We start from the raw sequence: 23,918 nt of genomic DNA on the forward strand, positions 1-23,918 counted from the left end.
TCATAAATACCCCACATACACCTGTAGTACCTGCCTCGAAGCAAAACTGGACCCGGAGGATCTGAAATCCTTTGCTCAGTGCCCTTAGGCAAATCCCATTCCTGTCCATGTTCACTGCTGTTCAACCCTGCAGGAGCCTCAATGTATCTAAAGGAGCCCAACCGCAGTGAAAGGAGAGGGGTAGCGGTAAAGTAAGGAATGGGCGATTAGATTTGCCCAGCTATGTAACCTTATATTTTTATGTGCTAATAAACTGGGGGAATCGATACCCTGGATGCTGGCTTATCAAATGTCCTCCATCTTTTCTGCCTGCAGAACACGGTATGCTTTTTTGCATACCGAGAAGCAGCCTTTGTTTACATTAACCATCACCCATGATCCAGCAAATATGTATGGCTGGTGAAAATACATTCTTGGAATAGAAAGTCTGTTCTAGTTGAAATAGTATACAGAATACCCATTGACAAGCTGTGAGGGTGCACAGGAGGCCATTCCTTTCCTGCTGACCTTCAGAGTAGCAAGTCATGAGGCCAATGCATTTACACCCAGGAGGTGATTGGAATTCAAATAGGTTTGGGGATCACCGGTCTCTGGGTTTGACTCTTTTCGGAAAGTTAGGATTGGATTGGAACCAGGACAAGACTTGACTTTAAATGTCTTGGCTCTCTTGCACTGTTCCCCCTCCAACTTATGGTGAGTACCCCTTTATATGAGTGCATGTGAACCTATGCATGCATTAAAGCAGCATGCTCTTGGCACTTGCAGGGAAGATGGACTGGATAATTTGCCACTGTGCCCTTCTCTCTTGGTTGGTGTATGAAGTGCATGGCTTTATCTGATCTACATTTAAATTGCAAAGAATAACTTGGTGTTGAGGCGTACATTTTATATTACTGTATTCTATAAATGTGATCTTGAATTTGCCCTTACAATTACTAATCACAAAGAAATCGCAGGAGTTTTCACTAGACTTCCCAACTGCAAAAGTCTACAGTGACATCACTAATGTGCAGTAAACAACCACTTTGTTTGCCAGTTTAATAACTGTGATGCCATATTTATCCTTTTCCCTCGTTACTGTAACCAAATTCTATACTGTAAACACATACTGCAATGAGTTTCCCTCATGATAACTTATTTCTTTAGACCATATTCTCTGCTACACATGTTTGGGCTATGCATCTGCTTGGAGGTCTTCACAAAGTTGTTAATATGTTAGTGACTGTCCTTGACTGGGAGAATATGCATAGGTCTTCTAATTGTTTTATTTGATTTCTTCTTAAGGCACAGGGCGAGCAGGCAAATGACTCTCCACCAAAAAATGCAGGTACTGTATGCTTGGATGTGCTATTTTTTGTTGTTGTTGCAAGTGGGCATGGCTGCGGAACAAATTCTCTAGAGATGTTTTTCATTTGGAACTGAACCAAACTCTTTGCTACATCAGTTTGCTGCAGTGCTACTGCGGCATGACTATAGATATAGGTCTGAGGAATGTGCTGTGAACCACTTATTCTAATTGGGGAGGAAATGGAGGGAGATTTGTAAAAAACAAAATCCTGATGCATTTTAAGTGCAATCCAGTATGGCATGGAACCCCACCATCTGGGGAACTTGAGTGCCTAATGCATTGGAAAGTGTTTTAAGATATGATCTATTCTTCAGTACGAGAGTTGGATGTCCGGGAACATTTTTGGGCCAGGTGACTTTAACAGAGGACTGTGATCAGGATCAGAGAATGGGACCACAGCAGAATAGCATGATATAATCTGTTGTGTGTTCTGTTGGTATTGCACCCTTTCGAAGTCCTATGTTTGCCTCAGTCTTTAACCAATGTTCATCTCTACGGGCTTGATTATGTCACTGCAGATTACAATGTAGCAGTATCAGTTTTATATATCTTTAGTCTTAGATTGTTGATTCATATATTTTCCACTTGACTTTAAAATAATTTCTCCATTTTAATCCAGATTTATTGGCTTGCGCAAATGGACAAATCCTAGTTTCAGGCTCCCAACCCTACCCAGTTGGATTTTGCCTCCACACACAGTACAAATATTGGCTCTCTTGGAAGCTAGTCATCTTAATTTTTGCATCTGCAATTTTACATTCTTGCATTATTTATTTGCCAAACTCTTTTCATGAAACCTGAGTGATCTGCACCTAATGATGCTTCCGACATTTCCAAACAATAAATGGATGCCTTTTTCAAAATGCATGCTGAAGGCACATTTTATTTCTCTGCCACTTTCCTGTTGCATTTCTCTCTCGTGTTGAAGGGTAGGCCCACATAGTGACCACCAATTGGGTTACTGCCCTGATATTCCTTCTCTTGGCATATTTTGTCTTAACTAGGCTTAAATGCGGTACTTGTTTGCTCACACCTCAGCTATTCTGTGTTTTATGAATGGCCTTTCTGTAGGTCGGACTAGAGATCCCAGCCCCCTGCTGCTCTGGTGTTCAATGTATTGAATTGCCATGAGTTTACGCATGTGACATCCAAAGGGAGCCATAAGCCACCACTATTTACTGCCACATTTTGCCCCTTGAGTACTTCTTACAAGGGCGTCTATACTATCCTTATTTTTACACTTTTGCCTTCCACTAATACTCTGATTAAGGCAGATTGCCTCGGGCCGCAAACCCTACACAATAGTAGCACTGGAATTGACAGGCTTGTTAGTCTTGCGTTATCCATTGACGAGAATGGATCATGTAAGCTCTCCCAACAACAGCAATTATATTCATTTGTTGTATCATTTACCTGCTTAGTGGCTATTACGATCATTCTGGTTCAGTTGAGGTTCTGCAGCAGAACCTTTTCTGCTGCTTGCATACATGGTGGTCTATTGGCATGTGTGGCGCCTCCTGTACAAGCGCTTTGCTACTACATTAGCAGAGATTAACCACCTCCGATAACAATCTGACTATAGAATATGGGTCCTGTCCCAGTTGCCAGGGTCTGCAATGCTGCAGTGTGTACACGCTAGTTACTCTGGTCGCCCAATTGCTGGTGCCATGTGTTGCCACAAGATCATCTTCTGTGAATATGCTTCATGGAGGGGCATGTCCCATCTTTTACCCTAGGTAAATTAGCTCCTTTAGTCCACATCTGTAGAGTAGCCATTGGAACTTTGGCTTTGCCTTCCCAGTCTCAGATGAAATCTGATATATTTTTTTTTGTATTTTTTTTTTTGTGGCCACACTGAAGTGAAGATGTCTCTGAAAAGGAGCATTACACGTCTTGATTTGTCTCGGACGTGTGAAGGATTCATGCAAGGCTTGCCCATATAACCTGTGAATATTAAATTGAGGTAGACCCTTCCCCAAAGTTTGGTTTAGCAATCATGATGCATATTTGTTTTTGTGCTACTGTGAAGGCATTCAGGTTTTTTTTCTTCCATAAAGTTATCACAGGTTTTTTTTTCATTCAACCATTTAATGAAGTATTGTCCTTTTTAGCCTTAGGGCGAAGGAACCCATGATCTGTTTAGGAGAATGACCCAAGCCAAAATTAAAGATAAGCACATCAAATATCTCATGTTGGGAAGAGAATGTTTTTTGTATTTCAATGTGTATCCATCTTCAGGAGCAATGCATGGTTCTATCGTAACCCTGTATGTACAAACCTATTTATTCATATGTACACCAATTCAATACACACATTACATCGTCAATTCAGTAACCTCAACTAGCTATGACATTTGTAAAAAGTCAACATCTAGTGCAAAACATTGGCAAAGAACACACACCTATTCATCCATATATCATGAAATGAAACCAATAACCATGTGACTCGCATAAAAAACTTTTTCTATTTTTATGCAAAACTCATCCATACTATGCAACACTTTACATGTATCTAACATGTTTCTGTATCTATGCGACAATTGCAGACCTTCTACAGAGAGCGGAACTAATGTTCTGTGGGATACAATTTATATCTGCACAGGAACTATTATCTGGGACGTTGGATTCTTGGAGCACAAATGAATGTTGCATGAGGAGTATGTATTTGGAATTACCAGAACTCCAAACATGTCTACATGTATCTAAAATGAACCTACACATAGTCGCCAAGGGTGTAATGGAGGCGTTTTTGGGGTATTGCGACTTTCTCTTGATTCGCGTTGCTTGTTTTTATCTTCATAGCACATGAAAATTGGGAGTTCGCTTAGATTCCTGAGGGTACTATGCTCCTATCGTGCATATATATATATAAGCCAAGATGGTGGCAGACCAATGCCTTGCATATAGTGATGACTACACAATGTAGTTGAAGAAATAAAGGCGATTGCGATAGATGCAACAAAGCTAGAGAGGTGGAAGAGTTTAAAACCGACAACCAATGATGGAATTAAAAGACCTGATGAATTTCACTCATGACAGCATTCATGTATATAGTAAAGGGTTGAGAGAATATAATGAGAACATAGACATCATGTAAAAATCATAGAAGGGTGAGGTTTACCAACACACCATACAGTTCAAGCGAAGATGGTTCCAATCCAGAGAATGAGGAAAGATCCGAACAGCGATCAGAACAATCCATTGACTATCTAGGTCCGCCCAACAGGGGACGAGGGTCACGATGGATGAGACGTAGGTACAGGAATGCTTTAGCACAGGATCCCAACAGATGAATGGATAGACCAGAGGAGGGTCACAAGGATCAGCAGACATTGGTTGTTTCAAAATTTCATGAGGAAAATTAGACTGGGGGAGGGGAAAGGGGGTGGAGGTAAAAATGTTTTGGAAAGGTCGCTATGAAAACATAGAAGCTCCACAAGCTTGAAAAAGGAATCTTTTTTTTTTTTTTGGAGAAATTACTACAAGATCTAAAACTAGAGCAGGAGCATCCAAAAATATGGTACAATCTTAATAAAAAGGATATAGCCTGCCTAAAAAACATGCTATTGCAGATCCTGTCATTAGAAGTGCTGATAAAGGCAGAGCAATTGTTCAGAACACTGGAGACTATATTAAAGAATGGAAGAGAGTGGTCAATAATTCAGTAATTTATAACAAGTTGTTACTACTACTACGGAAATTGCATACTTAATACATGAAAAGGTAACTGAAGCCTTGGCGGAAAGTTGCCTATGCCAGCAGTTGGTACTTATTATTTTAACCAATCTTTTTTCGCTCAACATTGTTTACATGTATCATTAACGTTGCATTCCCATTTGCATAGCACATTTCTAATCAACCTGTACTATTTAAACTGCAACAACCCCCCAGCCCCCCTGCCCCCTACCCCTCGACCAGTTCCTACAGACAGCCTCTTAAATCCTGTTGGTTGCGATTCGGTCCTCTTCTTCCAATATCCCAAGCGCCCTCCGTCTCTTTGGGATGTAAAGGTGTGTAATCTCCTTCATTACATAGGTTATGAAGGGTGACTACATTTCCTCAATGTACCACGTATTGTTGCCGTCATTCTTTCCACATGTACCGTGTCCCATATTGCATGGCGGCTCCTTCTGTTTCCATTCTTTGGCTGTACACCTCTTTGTAGCCATCATTAGATTTGCCCAGAACTTTACCGCACTCCCCCCCGCCTCCCCCCACCCCTCCTCTCCCACCGCCCTTGATTTGTTGCCCCTACGGTGTAGGAGCACCACCACTCATCTAGTTCCATATGCACCCCCGTTATTTCAATCACCACCTCCTGCCAGAAGTGTTTAAGATGCGGGCATCCGTGCCAGATGGGTTCTATCGTTCCCACTGCCCCTCACCCTCTCCAGCACACTGCTGGTATTGAGGAGTACATTCTGTGAAGTCTTTCTGGGGTGTAGGGCCAACAGCTTGTATTGTAGTTCAGTGTTGTACCGAGGTGTACCAGCCCTTTAGTGCTTTATCCCACTCCTTGTCAGTAAGATAATTTCCTCTGACTTTCCCCTTTGTCCCTCAGTAGCTCCTCCCCCTCACGCCCCCTCTATCGCTGATATCGGTCCCCTATTATTCTCTGAGGAGGACATTAGCCTTTTCCCAGTCTGTATATTCCCTTGTGGCCCCTCCATTATTGCATTTGTTCCCGTCCAGTGGCGTAGTTGGTCATATGCAAATTGGTCCCTTTCCTATAGGCCCAGGAAATCGCAGAAAAAAGCTGATCTCTTATCCCTCCTTCCACCCACCATGTGATCTTATTGTATTACTTTCTTGGCGGGAAGGCAGGGTTGCCGAAAATGGGTGTCTGCTGTGACGGCCATGGAGACAAGTTAAACCTCTTATTCAAGCGTTCCAAAATCCTCAGGGTATTGCTTGTAATCTGATTTCCTAGTAGCCCCCTTGGCCGATCCACCTTTTCCCCTCCTCCATTCTGCCATTCCTCTTAGTTGCACCCCCTTGTAATATTTCATTATATTAGTGCATCCCACTCCTTCCTGGGCCTTGTTCCTGAATAATAGCTTCCTCCCTATCCTCTGCTTTTCCCCTCCCCAAATAAATCCCATGATGCATTTCTGGACGCCCTCTTATCAGTCTCCCTGGTATGGCCAGAGGGATCGCCTGAAAGAGGTGTAGGAGCCGGGGGAGCACATTCATTTTAACATCGGCTACACTTAGTTTACCTCCACTGTTTGTTTAATGGAAGTTGTCAAATTCACCCCCAGATATCTGAATGGACCTGATGCCCACCTAAACGGGTTACTGTTTTCTAGCTGACTTTTTTTTTTTTTTTTCCCCCTCTCCCCTACACATAGATTAGGATCTCTTCCCCAAATTCACCTTAAAGCCAGACACTGCAGACAAGGCCCTTATCGCCTCCATTATTGCTGGCAGTGACTTCTCCGGCTCGGTGACCATCGGACCACATCATCGGCAAATAAGCTGATTTTATGGTGCGCCCTCGCCCACCTGACTCCTCAATCTCCCTTATCTGATCCGCAAAGGGTTCCATCACCAGAGTGAAAAGAAGTGGGGAGAGCGGACACCCCTGCTTCATTCCTCTTCTTATCGAGAGTGGACTGTTCAGTCTCCCGTTCACTTTAACTTTAGCCTGGCGATTCTGGTAGGTAGCCTGTATAATTCCCAAATAGTTCGGTCCTATCCCCATTGTTCTCAGTGTTTTAACCTGCAAGTATTACATTCTTTCACAGTTCCCTTCAACAAATTGTACCGTCTGTTGGCAGTCATTACTGAAATGATGCAAGAGTAGCATTTTGAAATAAGGCTCCAAACTTTGTTCCCAGACTATCAATGCGGAACATAAGGGTGGCATCATGCATCTTTGATGGCTTCATTTTATTTTGGAATATCAAAAATGTCCATGAAGTTAAAACATTAAAAACAATGAAAATACATACAAATTTCATAAAGACAAATTAACAAATATTAAGAAAAAATGCATCACAATGAAATGTCACGCCACAAGGGTCACTCTGAAATCATTTTGAAGGAGCCCTTCGACTAAGAAAACGAGAGTCCCTGCAGAAGAGAAAACTGAGGTGGCAGTACATTTTTTTTTACTTGGCTGATTACAGAAAGGGCAAACGCATGAATACATTATACATTCTAACGGTTATTGATCTTTAGCCCTTCAGTTGAATAATACATTTGTTTTGATTGGAGATCTTAAAATTGGCATGAATGTGACTGCAATAGGTTACATTATCTGATTTTAGTATTTCAGCACTCTCGTGCTGCTCACTAGATCTGCCTCACATTGCAGTAAGAGCTGTCTGAACCTGATAATCTTGTGACGGCTTACTCTGAGCCTAACTACTGCCAAGCCAGTGTTCTGGAGTGACAACAGTTAAACTAGTTCCTCAATATAATTGGAGAAGGCACATATTGTCTTAAAACGCTCCGAAGCGTCGGAGCATTCCTCAGGAGCAGTGTAAACTTGCTTACTCGTCATTCAAATACCCAGTGTGACCGATTTCTCGATCATTGCCCCTCTGATTTTTGTACTGTAGTAAATGCATATGCTCCTATGGTTAATTCAACTAAGGAAATAACTAATTATTGGTTCTCTCCAGAACTAAGCATTCTGAAGAAAATCTTGTAAAATGAGATGGGTGGCTACGTTTGAGGGATGCCAAATTACTATTTCAATCCCAGGAAGATGATCGTTATAAAAAAAGTATTCGATTTGCCAAACACTTATTTTCATATTTCTTTTCAATAACCGTATCATTGACTCAAGCCAAGGAGCTTTTTGCTTTTGTCAAATCCCTACTCTACCCAAGGAGTATGCCTCAAAAAGCCTCCCTCATTACAACTGGCTAATGATTTTGAGCTGCTTTGTGGAAAAATAGAAAATATTCAAAACACCATCCAAGGGAATCCAAAACCTGATTTGTATGAAATGGAGGACTGAACTCAGTTAGCCACCCCAGGTTTTAGGTTTCAAGACGTCTTTGAAGAGTCAAGATTCCGCCAACTCAATTTATGTTAGCTATCGTTCCCGCCATCACAGCCTTGCATCTTGCCCCTGTTATAATGAAGGCTATTACTCATATGGACAAGCTCTTTCCAGCAAGGGGCCTTTTTTACCCACTTCAGAGGCCCTGATTTCCCCTTATTAAAAAAAACAAAGCAACCTTCCACCCCACAGTACTGGGTAATTGCCACCCAATTATGGGCTCTGCTTGGATTGCCCAAATAGAAAAATTGATGGCTGAACTAAAAACATTTGAGCAACAACGGATCTTGAAACCTTATCAATCTGGTTTTCGTCCATCTCATGGTATGGCCAGAGCACGGGATGACAGGACAGGGTCATACCTCCCCTTTATTCATGTGTGACCTTTGGGAACCCCTTGCTACCAGAGACCCTGGTATTGCTCACCTGGAAGTTTTTAAGTGGGTTGTCCGACCAATCTTTGAATTGGTTCAAGAGCTTTCTTTCTTGAGCAGTTCAAGTTAATTTGGATACATTTTATCATTGGGCTGCTGTAACCTGTGGACTTCCACAGGGCCAGTCTCTCCCACATCTTTCATCTGTTCCCCGTGGAACATTCTGCACAACTTTGTTCTCCAGTTTAATTCTTATGCTGATAGTCAATTCCATGTTCAAGGATCTGGACCAGCCAATAATTGGGACCAGCTGGAGGAATGTTTAATAATATGTGACGGGATAACCAAGAAGGCACTTCAGCTTCACTAATCCTGCTATAACCAAGGTGATACTGGTTGTACCTCAAACATGTGATCGCTGATGCCCTCCGTATATTCCCCCCTCTTGTTCTTTACTGTTCACCCACTTTGTTTTCCACCAAGGTTGAAAATATCTTTGTTTTGGGATCCAGATCTTTCACTCACACTTCAGTTAAATTAAGTGAAAAGGTACTGTGTAGAAAGAAGCGCATGTATGGATAGTGGGTGTCTTTATTCTGAACTTCATTGTGCAAAGTTGCTTTATCTAGGCATTTTTTGAGAACCTGCTCAGAATGCTGCAGTTGGTCTGATCTTTGGACTTTTGAAGAGACTGCACATTACCACTATGCCCGCAGAGCTTGAAAATAACATGGTGACCTAATGATGGGCAATGAAGTTCAATCTGTTTCCTAGTTTTTGTGTCCATGGTTTGGGACGGTCTACCTTAATGTGAAGGTTTGCCCTTCTGCTAGATCTTTAAGCAGCTCATGCTGAAATTGCCAGGTTCTCGCTGTTACCTTCTGTGATAGATATTTTCAATCATGGTTCCCAGATTATGGAACTAGCTACCCATGGAGCTGCAACAAGTGGACTCTCTGGCTGTCATCCGGAAATAACAGAACCTATCTCTTTCAATGTGTATTGACTTCACCATTGTCCATTCCTTTCCTGTTTCACTTTGTAGACTAGATGCAGATATTCTATTCTTTTTTCTTTTCTGGTCCCTCGCGGTAAGCACTATATAAATGCTTAAATCAAAATCTGCCTCTGAGGTCAAGTACAACCAGCAGAAACTGTTGCTTGAGTGACAGGAAGTTTGCGACATATCCATGTTTATATTTTGTATGGAGAAGTGCCTTGAATATTTTGCCCACTCTGACAATTGCATCTTGCACATTTTCACATCTTGCAGATTTTCGTATTTGGTCATGCAACAGTATTTGAAAATGCCTTTTACCTGGTATTCTTCTCAATATACAAAAATGTGGGAGCCCCTCCACTGAACCCTGCTGTTCTATGGATTGGTTCCCACTCGAGACTGTCTACAATCAAGCTGGATTACTCTTGGTAAACACCAGGCTTTTCAAAATATACTTACATGTGGGAGCTCCTCAACTGAGAGTGAACATGGTCACTCATTCCCACTTTTTTTTTTCAAATTAAAATTGGTTTTTCAAAGGGATGTTTCAATTTTCAATACAAACATATTTGTGAAACTAGACATGAAGTATGAGAAGGCTGAGACCATAAAACCCAGTGTCAGCCATATGAAAGACATGTTACATTATCACTTCTAATAACTAATATCCCTAGATTCCCACCCCTTTCCATATCACTGTAGGTGAAGTCAAAGCATCCCAATATCTGGCGATAAAGTTCTTTGGCTTAACCATTAGATTAAACAGTGGCACATAACAGTACATCATAACTCTTTGCAGGCAAATTTCAGCAGATCAGATTATCTATTACACTTTACCGTATCGCGCACACATTCCTTCACGTGATATTTGGCCAGAAATTCAGACCACTTGTTATCGATGGAGGTACGGTCTCCGTGGAGGGCAGCGTTCAATTTGTCCATTCTGAATAGGTTTCGGGAGACGCTGATACATTCAGGTTTAGTAGGTAGTCTTGCCCTTTTCCAACTGTCATGAGACAGGCCCTTGGTGCCAGCAAGAGTCTGTGTATCATTTTAGGTACCTTAACTACCATCTGTTCCATCTCAACCAAACCAAATAAGATCCTAAGCGGCTGTTTCTCCCTCTCCTCCCCATCTAGCTCTTTAATCCGACTGAGCACTTTATCCCAGTATGTTTGGACCGCCTTACAATCCCACCACATATGCCAGTAGTCTGCCTTCTGGCCACAACCCCGCCAGCAGTGTGGGCTTACATCCTGGCCAATCTGAGCGGGTCATACTGCCATCTATACAATAGTATAACACCATGCAATTTATACTGACAAGAGATGGATGTTTTCGCAGTTCTCATACATATCTGTAGCCACATCTTTGGGGAAAGATGCCTTCCCAGATCTACTTCCCATTTGTTCTTCAGAATGACTGAGGGAGTCGTGTCAACCTCCACTAGTGCCGTGTACATCGCACTTATAAGCCCCTTGGAGCCTGTGCAGGTGTCAAGGATTTTTTCAAACGGGGTGAGGTCCCTCTGTAACTCCTCTTTCCAGGCCTCTCAGGTCAAAAGTATTGGAACACCGAGTGCGACCTATACACAGAGCTTGCTCGAGCTCTTGGATGGTGATGAGGGTCTTATTTCTCCATAGTTGCCCAGCCCTTTCGAGCCCTGCCTCGTATCATGATTGGAAACTCCCTGGGTCTGGGATGGCGTCCTGAATCCCTGGTACCCACAGATGTCCTAAAGGGGAGGGCCAGGTCGTGATCCCTTTATTTGGTTTCCGCACTGCCCATATGGTTCAGAGGATAGGGTGGTCCTTAATTCTATTTAGCAATTGGGGTCCAGGCTCCCAGAGCCATTCTCCTACGGTGAATGGGCGAAGGTGATAATTAGCTAAGCCTACCCACTGCAGGTCTACCTGCTGTCTGATGTGTGGAACTAGCACTGGCAGTTGGGCCGCCCTATAATACAGCTCTAATTCTGGGAGGCCCACCTCTCCATTGTCTTTTCAGAGATGGAGCAAAGTTCTGGGAACTCTGGGCTTCTTGTTTTGCCATAGGAAGTTAAGGAGGGTTTTCTTGGAGGTAATGAAGTATTCTTTGGGCAATCGAATGGGGAGCATCTGGAATAAATGGAGCTTCTTTGACAGGATTACCATCTTGATGGTGGCCAATCCAGCAGATGGTGAGCCTAGACCATCTATCAATTTCCCTTTGTATAGTGCGAGAAAACGGGGGAAAGTTAGCTTTGTATAGATCGCCCAGTTCTCGGGTAACATTGATGCCTATGTATCGCAGCATAGTAAGGCTGACCTTCATCCCTAGGGGTGCAAATTGCTCCACCTCAGAATCCCTGCTCTTATCGATCGGGAGGAGGACCGATTTCCCTGTATTGATCTTGAGACCCGCCATTTGACCATATTCTTCAATTATTTCTGTCGCAGCCGGGATGGAACTCACTATGTGTAGGAGAATATCAGCGTATAGGCCCAGTTTGTATTCTTGCTCCCCTACTCTTAATTCCCTCCACCCTTTTTTATTGAGCCTCAATTTCTGTGCCAGTGGGTCAAGGGACAGGACAAATAGTATTGCAGACAGAGGACAGCCCTGCCTTGTCCCTCTCCAATGTAAACCATCTAGAGTAGAGTAGCCACCATTCACTGCCATAGAGTTCTTTGGAGATGAGTATATTGCCTTAATGGCACGACGTAGCCTCGGTCCCAAGCCTATCAAGACTAAAACCTTTTCCAAGAAATCCCAGGCCACCATGTCAAATGCCTTCTCGGCGTCTAATGACAGGCGAGTCGGGTGCTCCCTCCTCCCCTGTGCTTCATATATAAGGTGTAGTGTTTTTCTCATCGTGTCTGCTCCTTGTCTCCACATCACAAAGCCAACCTGGTCTGAGTGTATTAATCTTGGTAAGTGTTTCCAATTGAGCCGCAGTGATTCTCTCTTCTACTTTAGCATCTATATTGAGGAGCGATATGGGGCGGTATGATGCGTATTGTTTCGGGTCCCTACTTTCCTTTTGGGATGACCTTTAGAAGGGCCTGTGCAAAGGACAGGGGTGCTCGGCCCGTCTCAAACATCATTGAACAGGGTTACCAGAAAGGGGGTAAGGAGCGTGGAGAACGTTTTAAAGAAATACGGTGTGAAGCCGTCCTCCCCTGGGGCCTTCCCTGCCTTGAGACGTTTGATGGCATCTAGAACTTCCTCCCCTGTGACAGGTGAATCACGGGCTTCCGCTTCAGTGTGGGACAGTGCAGGGAGACCCGCCTCTTTAAGATAAGCTTCTATGCTCACCGGGGAGCTGGGGGGGGGAGGTGGGTCCCTGGTGTATAAGTCTTCGTAGAAGGAGGCAAACTCCTCTTGTATTCCTTCTGGGGAGGATTCAGTTGGGGCTATGAGGGTGCCATCAGTTCTCTATTGTGTCTACCCATCTCTCTGCCCTCTGCGCCCAGAGCCGGGCTACCAAGAGGGCGTCTGCCTGGTCTCCTCTTTCATAGTATTTTTGTTTCAAATATTGCAGAGTCTGAGTCACTTTACCTATATCTAGAGCTTTCAGTTCCTCCCTGAGCTCTTTGGCCTCAGCGAGGTGTTTTAAGTTTATTTGGGGAGATGACTGTGCTAGCTTCTCCGCTGTGTCTAATTTCCCCCTGATGTTTCTCTAATAGGTTGTTCCCTCTTCTTCCGGGCACCCTCTCTGATGAGGATTCCCCTCCAAGTAGCCTTGGCAGCTTCCCATACAGACACCTTTGCAACTTCACCCGTATCTTTGTTAATAAAGAACTGTTTGATTTCATTCTCAAAATCCTCCCTGAAGACCATGTCGGACCATAGCGATTCATTGCATCTCCACTTTAGTTACGAGGCACGAGGCCATACCAGTCCATGTCAAACATGGCCATGTCATGATCCAATCATGCAATGGGGTGTATATTCGCGGTTCGGAGTACTCTCAGCACGCCCTCTGAGAGGAATATTTAGTTGATTCTTGTGAGAGTATCATGGGGGACGGAGTGGAAAGTGAAACCTTTGTCTGATGGGTGTAGGGGACGGCAGCTATCGGTGAGGCCGTACAGGGCAAGGGTCACTTTAATTTCAGCCCCTCCTGTGTCTGAGGTGGGTGCTGTGCATAATTTATAGTTTGCCTATATATGGCACTATGCATCCATGTGTTGAAATCACCTCTGAGGGCTATGTGACTTTGTGACATATTAAACAATTTCTCAGTCATTGTGTGGAGAAATCTCTTTTGTCCCTGGGTGGGCGCGTAGACCGTGGCAAGGGTGATAACTGTATCCTGAATAGTCCCCATCACGAGCACAGCTCTTCCCTCTGTGTCGGCCCAGGATTTCAGGATCGTCATACGATACGAAGGCCCTTTCTAGTCGGGACCCCCACACCTGCCTTTTTAGAGATGCCAGACCTCCAGAAGGTATGTCCTATATTGCCACTCGGGATCACCCTCTCGTCACCCCTCTATCGCGTTTCCTGTAGAAACAAAATATCAACAGATCTTATGAATTCTCTAGCTACCATAGATCATTAGGTGGGCGAGTTCAGGCCTTTCACATTAAGTGTGCATATGCATAATAGTGTAGCAGACCTTGTTACCCTTAGGTGTGTATGTGCATGACAAGTGTACCTGCTTTAGTGCCCCTGCTCCTGAATCCGCCAGCGAGTCGGGTCGCGAATGACCCTAAGAGGGCCATTGTTTGAACTTTATGCTCTACAGTCAACTTTTCCCAAATTACACCCCTTCTTTCCCTCCCTCCCCACCTACCACCTACCCATCAACCCCAATTTGTCCCCTCCCCCACGCTCCCCTCACCCCACATCACATGGCATCCGATCCGGCCGGGTTATTGTCATCCAGTCGTTCTCGGACCACCAGCGGGAACTGTACATCGAAGGGTCCCAACCATATTAAAATCTAACTAGCAATGAGCCCCCAACCACCCCCCCCCTTGCGTCTTAACAGAATCATATCGATCCGAACTGCGTTTTAGTCCCTATCTGTTTGCGGAAGCCCCGCTCCAGGCTCCCATCACAACATCATGAAGACAGTCATTGTGTCTGAGTTAACCTTGCACCTTTTTGTCCCCCCCCCCGACCCCCCTTCCCCTCATGCGGCCTCTAGCATTCCAATCTCCCCCTTGTTTTCTGATGGCCGATTAAAGTACATTGGCTTCCAGCATGCAATCGCGACCTTACCCTAGTCCCGTCATCGGGTACTTTGTGCGAAACTGTTGGAGCAACGCGGAGGGGGAGTCTGTCCCCACCCACCCCCTGTGCAGTACCTCCAGTATGCCAGTCATTCCCTCATTCGCTGTTGCTTGGTCGCTATTCATTTGCCATTGGCATGAGTCTCCATCAAACCCAGCTCCTGTCATCGGGTGCACTGCGCAAAACCATTGGAGCATCAAGATGGGGAAATCCTTCTTCCATTCGGGGGTGCTTCCGCCTCGTGGACACTCAGTAAGTCTTCTGAGAAGGACATCTGTAGCTGTATAGCAGTCCCTTCCCACTCGAAGGCGAGTGAAAAGGAGTATCCCCCCAACGGTACCGTATGTCTTTTTCTTTGAGCATTTTGGTGAGTGGTAGACATTTTCTCCTCATTTCCAGCGTGAGGGAGGACAAATCTTGGTAGATGGAGATATTTGCTGTGTCCAATGTGATTTGCGGTGTGCGTCCGGCCTTCTCCAGGACTCTGGCTTTGCCTGCATAATTATGGAATCGGGCTAGCACTTTTCTCAGACCACATACCTTGCTGCCGGCCCTGTGTATGCGGTTTATTTTTGCTTCATCCACTGAGTCGTCGTTGAATAGCAATTTCAATATTGTATGTAGGGTTCTTTTTAGATCAAACTCAGTTTCGCCCTCCTTTTCTGGGATGCAGAAAATGCATATGTTGCGTCGCTCCCTATTTTCCGAGTCATCGACCTTTTAAGCTAATTTCCTCTTCCCTGCCCTCGATTTCAGTGATCCGTACGTCCATTTGGGTTTCTAGGGTGCTCAGGGATGTCTGGTTATGCTCAACCTCCTCCAATCTCTCCTCTATTTTGTTGATCTAGGAGTGATTTGGTCAATTTTACCACCAATGTCGGCTCTCATGCTCCACATCCCGGTGAGTAGGTCGGCGACGTCCGCTTTGGTTGCGGCTGCTTTGGATCCTGGTGACGCCATTGTTATGACACTAGGTGAGCGATGAGTCGTGTAGTGGTGAGAAATTTATATATTGCTAATTTTTCCTTAATGTCCATGAGCAGCGGATCTGAAGTGCTAAGATGGGTGGTCCCCTTTGGCATGTAGTGCAAAGGTAGATAATAGTGTCCTTTCTTGGAGCTCTAACCAGCGAGAAGGATGCACAACCTTTTTGTGATGGATATGCCCCCAGAGCAGTGGGGGGGATAGCTTTGACCAAATTGTCTGTAGGATACGGGAAGCACCTACCTATGTTGCCTGGGCGTTCTCAGTGCAGATGTATCCCAGTCGTGATCGAATGTGGGTCCTAATGAAGTCTGGGGATTACCTGTGGTTGAGGCGGGTGTAGGTGCCTTTCCCCGTCTTACTACGTGTGAGAGAAAAAATAAAATAGCAGGCAAAACCCCTTGTCGGGGAATGAGGCACTGAGACCCGGCTGCAAGAGTTCAAAGGATGGTTTATTTCTCCAGCTAGTAAATGTGGGAGTTTTTTTTGGGTTATTTCCATCAGTGCCAACATTTATATTAGTTAAAGTAACTCTAACAAAAAATACTAAATGGACCCGATTGGCCAGACGGTGTGGTGATGTAGGTGTGGGTAGCATCTCTTCCTCCTGGTTAGCTGAGTAGCTGACGGACGTCAAACATGTTGTGCCCCATGCAGGTCAGGGTCCGGTCACTGTGGTCACTACCTAAGCTGGTATTGTTACATACTAAATGACAAATTATTTAAAACATTTTATGCTACTTGTCACATTTCTACATAAGTTACACACAATGATTATTGTCAGTACAATTGGGTCATTCGTGGCTTTAATTGAAGGCCTTGACCTTTATTGTGCATGTAAAAGAATCAGGCTATGTTTCGCATCTTTTTCTAGGTTTCAAATTCATTAGTGCAAGTAAAAGCATATATAATAATAATAAAAATGCTTAATGTTAGTAGTGGGTGTGTTGGGTGGGTTTCGTAGCACAGGTGAGGGTCTGGCACTTGAAAGAAATACCTTACAGGGGGTGCAGGGTCAGGATGGCAATAAATGGTTCTAATGGGGGTGGGTGGCTTGCACATTTATGAGGACGAATCGAGCAGAAAGTGCTTAGCTCATCCTGGTTCACATGCCGGTTTTCAGGCAAACCGTGATCTCAGAGGAAGAAAACTGTAGCATATTGATTGTTGCAACTTTCTTCAGCTTCAGCGTGAGAATGGAAGCGCAGAGCCTTCCTTCGCAGGGGGAGTGCAAGGGTGGGGGCCAGCCAGCTGCCTGCACGCCTTGTGTGTGTGTCTCGGTCCTCGGTCCTTGGCTGCTGCGGTGGAAAGGGGAGCTGAGCATTGCTGTACTATCGCAGTGAGGCCTGTTTACCCAAGATGGAGTCAAAAGGGGGTACAAAAGATGGATGCCCCGTGTTCTGCTCAGTAGTCCCATCTATGTAGCAGTCAACCGTGGTTGACTTTACATAAGGGCAAGGGGCAATACCACTCCCGGAGGCATGCGGTCCAAGCCTTGTACTGAGGAGCGTACGATGCGAGGGGGGGGGCCTGAGGACCCCTTGCTCCCATACACAGGACACGGCCAGGCTGTGCACGTAGTCGGAGGAGGGCACACATGCGGCTCTGCAGGGGCCCAACCCTCGAGTCCGTGGCCTGGAGCGAGGCCGATTGAGGTCTCCTTAGGTGCCGATTATTCTAGTTCCTTGGGAGTAGGCAGGCTGACCAGCAGCAGCACATAGATTGAAGTTGTCTCCTCCCTTAGGCAGGTGGTCTCAGTTTGAAGTTTTACCAATCAACCTCTATGACCTCAATTCATGTCCATCTTAGTATTCTTCAACTTTGAAAACACTGTATAATGTCTATTCCCTTTTGCGGGTAGCCGCTTCAAGATCAGGTGCTTCTAGAGTGATTCCAGGATTTCAGTCTGTGTGAGCTATATAATGGGTTTGCAAAAGGGAGCACAGGGGTGTGGGGGACTTGTCAGCATTAATGGGTTTCTCCACTCAGCGTGTACTGGGGAGGGGGGGGGGGTTAGCTGGTTGTCCGAAGTATGCTTAATTCCTCTGGAGGTCTGTTGTGGGCCATGGCGGTGTGGTCGTGGTGTGCTGGGTTATCCAACACCCCCTGCGGGCATGCACTGTAGTTCCCTTGCCAAGGTGCTGAGGCTTTGGTGTCCATACCAATGCCGTTATACCGGCATTTCCTCGTGGCGGGTGTGGCTCCTATTGCGCTGTTCCCCTCCCCCCTCCAGCGGTTGCGAGATAGCTGTGCACACCCAACGGCATAGCCGGCGGTGGCGCCGGGCAGGCACAACACGGTCCACTAGCCTGCGTGTGGGTGAGCGCCCGGGAATCAGCTCTGTACTTTGCATGTTTCTTGTGATTGCAGCATGCAGCTCCTAACACACAACGTTGGGGTTCACAAAGATGTCGAGACAGTAGCTCACCTATTGGGTTGTGCAGGGTTTTACATCTGTTTAATGGTAGTCCTTATGGGTTGATTGGTTTCAAGTCCATCTGACCGTGTCTAAAACCAGCAGGGACATGGAGTGTTTTCTCACTGTGTGATCAAAGCACTGTGACCAGGCTGTCAGTTGCTCCGGCAGTGTTGCGCCAATATTCCCAAGGCATTGGGCACTTCCTTCGCCGATCCCGAGTCTCGGTGGGCCTCCGGCTCTCGATCACCAGCGCTGCGTGGGCCACTACGGTACAGTTGGGCTTGGGGGGGGGGGGGGGGGGGGGGAGATGTCGTCCCATGGACCTTCCGTGCCGCTGGGCTACACGGTAGCCCGCCGATGACTACCACAGTACAGATGTTGCAGCGTCTTGCTCGACAGGGGTTGAGGAGTTTTGTAGCGCTCAATGTGGGAAAAGCGGTTCGGGTCCTGGGTACACAGGGTTGGGCAGCCCACTGCTCGCATCTCCTTGTCCTCCGGCGTCTTGCCCCTCTGTCGGGGTGGCGTGGTGGATGTCAGTGTAACTGGGCACCTGGCGCGCAGCAATAGGGCACCACAGACGGATGGTGGAATCTGCCGGTTACATTCAAAATGGCGTGTGCCAGTCATTAGTTTCACTTTCGTGCGGCCACAGTTTTCGACGTCGTCCCAATCGCACAGTAATTTCTGCATGCGCCGAGGTCTGATTTTGGCTCAATTTTTCCCAGCACAGGGCGGTGGGGGGGAACCCTTCATACGGCACCAGCTCAGTTTTCTCTGATGGACGGGGGGGGGATGGAGGTGTCCAGAAGCTGGGGCTCAAACCTCTTCAAGGACCTCCGAGGTGTAGCTCACACAGAGGAGCAGCTCATCCGTGCGCCCCCTGGTGGCCAGTCTTCTCATTCCCACTTTTGAAGTACTGCAAGCTAAAATCTGTTATACAAAGGAGGCACATTTCCATGGAATATCTGTTTAGGCCTTGTTTGAATGGAAACCTTTGGGAAAGGGCAACCTGAGTCAGAGCGTAGTGCGCTTTAGTTTACAACATCAGGGCTGTGGCTGATGGTAATTTACCATACCCTGTCGAACAATGTTTGTAAAGGTTCTGTAAATATTTTTTCCTTTTTGTTAACTGCTTGTATGAATTAAGTATTTGCCTTCATGCAGCGTTGAAGATACCATATTGGCTTTTACCCCACATTCATGGATTGTTTTTCTCTCCAGGGACTGCATCACAGGCTGGACCTGGTGGATCGCCCTCTTCCAATGTTCCAACTCCATCCTATGGGAGTGGTAGAGTCAATGGACGTGGAGTGATAAATGGATCTTCCACGCACAATCAGCCCTTTGCATCCACTTTAACTAATGGAAGGGACCCTCGGAGAACATGGAAAAGATGACTCCCTCCTGTTGCATTTCATCTTTACCCTACTTGAAGACTTCCTGCACTTTTGGTACTTAATGGAGGATTTATTCCAACTGGTTTTCTTTCAAAACTGAGCCAAGTACTTGAGCCATGTATGCTTGCTTTTTTTTTCTTCTTCACACTGTACTGTATGGTGACTTGAGACCAAATCTCTTCTGAAAAAGTACATCATTTCCACTAGGGAAAAGCCAACCTTGTTGCACAGTTGATTCTACAGAACTTGAGGCGAACTAGCCAGGAAACAATAGCTGCCCAATTTTGATCGTTGATGTTGTTATAGAGGCTCAAATAGGTTACAAACTATTTTATTATTTGAACATATTTTGGACCACATGTTTATTTCAGTTATTCAAAAAATGTGTATTTTTGGCTAAATTAATTTTTTCTATCCTTTTCATTAACAAAGAGCCCTTGAATAAAACTTGCACTATTGAATATTTCAGGGTCACATTTTATGTAGAGTTCAGTTTCCATTTTACACGGCATAAACTCTCATTTAAGTGGATGAAACAAAATATCTATTATGTGGGAGCAAATATTTATGTGGAGAGTGCAGTTGCAGAGAGGTTTTCGCCTATAACCTGTTCCCCATGGACCCACTCTTCAGCAGTGGCCTTTTATGATGGGATCCTGGATCTGCGAAGCAGAGATTGATCAAAGAACCGGTCTTCTGGAGTAGCTCTATAGATATCAGCAAGTGATTAAAATGGTCTAGGTTTTCTGTAAATGACTTTGTATTTGTGGTGTGGGTGTAACTTTTCAGAGTTTTGTGGTTTTGAAGCGTGTGGATCTGGAATGAGTCGTGTGGCTACGCAACCTGTAGTTTAATGACACCAGCATTAATGACTTAGCCCTGTAGACTTTTCAAGGTTGTTAAAATGCACCATTTGTGTGTAGTAAATACACAGTCTGCTTAGAGTGTAAGAAATCTGCTTTTCAAAATGTCTGCGCCACCTTTTCCCCAATATTGAGGTCTCAAATCTTGCCTTGGACCTTTTATACCCCCTCCCTCACGATTTCCCTAAACTATTGGTAGTGCAGCTTAATTTAGTAAATATATCTGGTACACAGTATTACCTATTAAGGCTACCATTGCACAAATGCTGCTGCCTTTCCACTTCCTATTACTAGCATCTCAAACATACAAGTTATCACTACCATAAATTCCTCATCAATTTTGTGCTTTCTTGTGTCAACCCTTCTTGTTAACTGTCTGCCCACCTTTTGGCCCCACCAGGGCCATTGCAGTGGTGACCATTTCATTATAAACATCCTACAACTATTTAGGAAGTTGTAAGTCTATCGATACTCCATTCCTAGCAGTGTGATTAACCTTGATTGGTTATGTACTTTTTATTAGATGCTCTTAGCTCTGCTCCTGCAATAGCTAGGATCACATCTGCTTGATAAACTACCAATTTGTATATGCAAACGGCATAAATGAGCGATAGTAAACCATTTGTATCCTGCAAATCGGGCGTACCCACTTAGTGCTGACCAACCCTGCACAGCAAGAGATGTCCGCTTTTAAAAGTAGTTTAGTATAACTTGCATTGCAGATAATTGGGTCTCATTGACAGGACCTTGGGAAATGTATTAAGCCATGGGTGTCCCTGGGACCACCCATATTAAAAGGCTCCCTTTAGGAACTATCATGGACATGTGTAAAACAAAGGGCATTACCGATAATGGCCAACCCAGAGCAGGGCATACCATAAGCTGTCAAATTCTTGAATAATTGCATTGTGGTTTAAATTGAACTGCATGGCCATAAACCAGAAAGTTCCCGCACCCAGGTCCTGCAGTAGTTGCTACGAAGGAAGCGCCTGGAAAGGCATGCTTGTGTACACGTGCCTGGTCTAAAACTTTACAGTCACTGATTAACATGCGTTGTTGTGATGCATTGTTACATTTGAATAGTTCACTGCCTTATGGAACCTCATTTGAGCACTTTGTTAGTGGAGCCACACCTCCTGCGTACATGTCTGCCTTTCCTGACCACATGATCTTTGATTTAGGTAGGTTGCACTACACAAGCATTAACTGTCTGATAATCAGAGCTCTGTCATAAGAGTGAGCCTAATGCTTGGTTTTCATGCCTATTTTTTGTTAATTCTGAATAGGGCCATGCAGCCACCCAGGTTTATGTTCTCATATCTGCTTACCCCATAGGCTGCTGTGCTTGATAATCATGGCTGCAGTGCTGTCCTGTTGGGTGACACTGCATTTGTATATGCGAAATGGAACATACGTTCAGTACCCACAGCCTCTTTTATGAGTATAAACACACTTAGATTAAGGCACCTACATCTAACTAGGCTCCTAAGTGGAGCCTTTACTGTGTCCCTACCTGAACAGGGTATTGGAGCAAAAGGAGACTTGACAAACCTCTATTATGTGTAATCTCCCATCGTGTAGGTGATTCTACGAATGTCTTGATCTTTATAACCTAATAACAGAACAGGGTTATATAATGAAATGGCTAGCATCCTCTCCATGTGTAGTGCTTGTCAGTGGCTCCTTCGAGCAGCAACACCAACATAAAAACACGATTACTAGGATTATATAGCCATGCCACATATTTTGGTGTGTTTGAGCAGTGACATGGGTAATGAATCATAGGGCATCGTGGGAAATGAAGCATAGGACATTTTTGGAGTGCAGAGGGCGGATGTACATGTGTAGTCTTGTAATTAACGCATAGAACGTATGTCATTTAAATGATCAATCTTTTGCACTTGGAGCAAGAACTTGTGTTGTAGGGAACAAAAGTGGACCAGTAAAATTGAATTTCATGTGCAAACTCACTTGAATTTGTTCTGCACGTCATTTAATACATCTTTGTAACTGGCACAAAATTCACATCTTGCATCAGTTTTGACAGGATGAATGGACGGCCTTGTTCCGTTTAGCGTTGGCACTTCCAGGCCACCTTCCCAGCAAAGCTTCTTTTGCCAGTTCGCCTGACCAGGCATGAGTGAGCCGTGTTGGTTCAATCAGTCAGTTTGATTTGATGCGTGCATCATGGGTCATTGCAGGTGCACTTTTTATAAATTTGGTTGATCCTGTTTCTCTCCAGACATCTGATAGGCTCAGTCCCAATTGCAGCTAGCCCACAGTCCAGGTTGGATTCTGTAAGTGATGCCCCAAATTCCTCAGACGGTCCCATAAACTAAGCAGGAACACAAGCTTGCACTACCAGTTGGAGAACTGCAACCGATTTCAGCAGGCCATTCTGGGGCTCTCGTGAGGCTTCAGTGAGGATCTCAGTCCAGTATTGATGGATGATGTCTTTGTGGTGGCCCTCTGCTTTTGGGAAGTCTTGGACATCGGAAACTGTGACCAACACTTGACAGCAAGCTGTGGATTGCTGCTCAGTTATTAAAATGCATGCAACTCTCAGACTCCTGTTTGACACTGGGGAACGTTTCCTAAGCTCAGTGGCTTTGTTGCATTGGCCCAGCCTACTCATGGACTTGGCCGCTCTATATAGTTAAAGCTGTGGCCATAGAATTGAATACCATGATTAATTCGACCATCCAACTCGCTTCATTCCGTTTGTTTTTCTAGGTTAACATCAGCTGCTGTGTATCTTTTCCTTTGCTATACATGACCCCCATAGGCTGTCCTAGTTTTGGTTATATCATGTTCTGCTAAGAATAAACTCCTCTGCTAAGCCCTGACCAGATATGGCCACTCTATTCTTGCATTTTCATTAGACGCCCACTGGTTGGTTTTTTCTGCCTTCCCTGTTTTGTAAAATAAGTTGGACATTAAGTATCACCCATACTCATGTGGATGAATACACATTCTGAGATGCAATAACTGGGGGCACTGTCCTATTACTGTTGGGTGTCTGTATTGCTTTGGAAAGAGCCTTCGGGTTCCACAAGTTGGGGACTGGTTTGGCAATGCTGGAGTTTATGGGCACTTGACCATAGGTGCAAAGATGCACCTGCAACCAGTCTTGGGCAATATGTTATTTGCATTTCCCATTTATATTGCACTGTTTATATGATCTTATGTACAGCACTTTGGCTTAAGATGCTATATAAATCCCACATAAAATACAAATATAAAAGAAAATGTAGTACCACATTCCCATAAAGCAGTTCCACATGAGTCCCAAAGCC

General features: G+C 44.9%; 1 protein-coding gene across 3 annotated transcripts in view; it reads left to right on the forward strand.

Annotated features, from left to right (window-relative positions):
* The window catches only part of NABP1 (nucleic acid binding protein 1), a 58,410-nt gene extending 38,190 nt beyond the window's left edge, over nt 1-20,220 (forward strand). For all 3 annotated transcript variants that reach the window (XM_069615685.1, XM_069615686.1, XM_069615687.1), the window contains exons 5-6: nt 1,285-1,327; nt 19,584-20,220. In XM_069615685.1, coding sequence (XP_069471786.1) covers nt 1,285-1,327; nt 19,584-19,759 — 219 coding nt within the window. In that variant the 3' untranslated portion in view covers nt 19,760-20,220. The remainder of the gene's footprint in view (nt 1-1,284; nt 1,328-19,583) is intronic.
* The last annotated feature ends 3,698 nt before the right edge of the window (nt 20,221-23,918 follow it).

This window comes from Ambystoma mexicanum, chromosome 9 (assembly GCF_040938575.1).
Source record: "Ambystoma mexicanum isolate Mex_15411 chromosome 9, UKY_AmexF1_1, whole genome shotgun sequence".
NCBI classification, from domain to species: Eukaryota; Metazoa; Chordata; class Amphibia; order Caudata; family Ambystomatidae; genus Ambystoma; species Ambystoma mexicanum.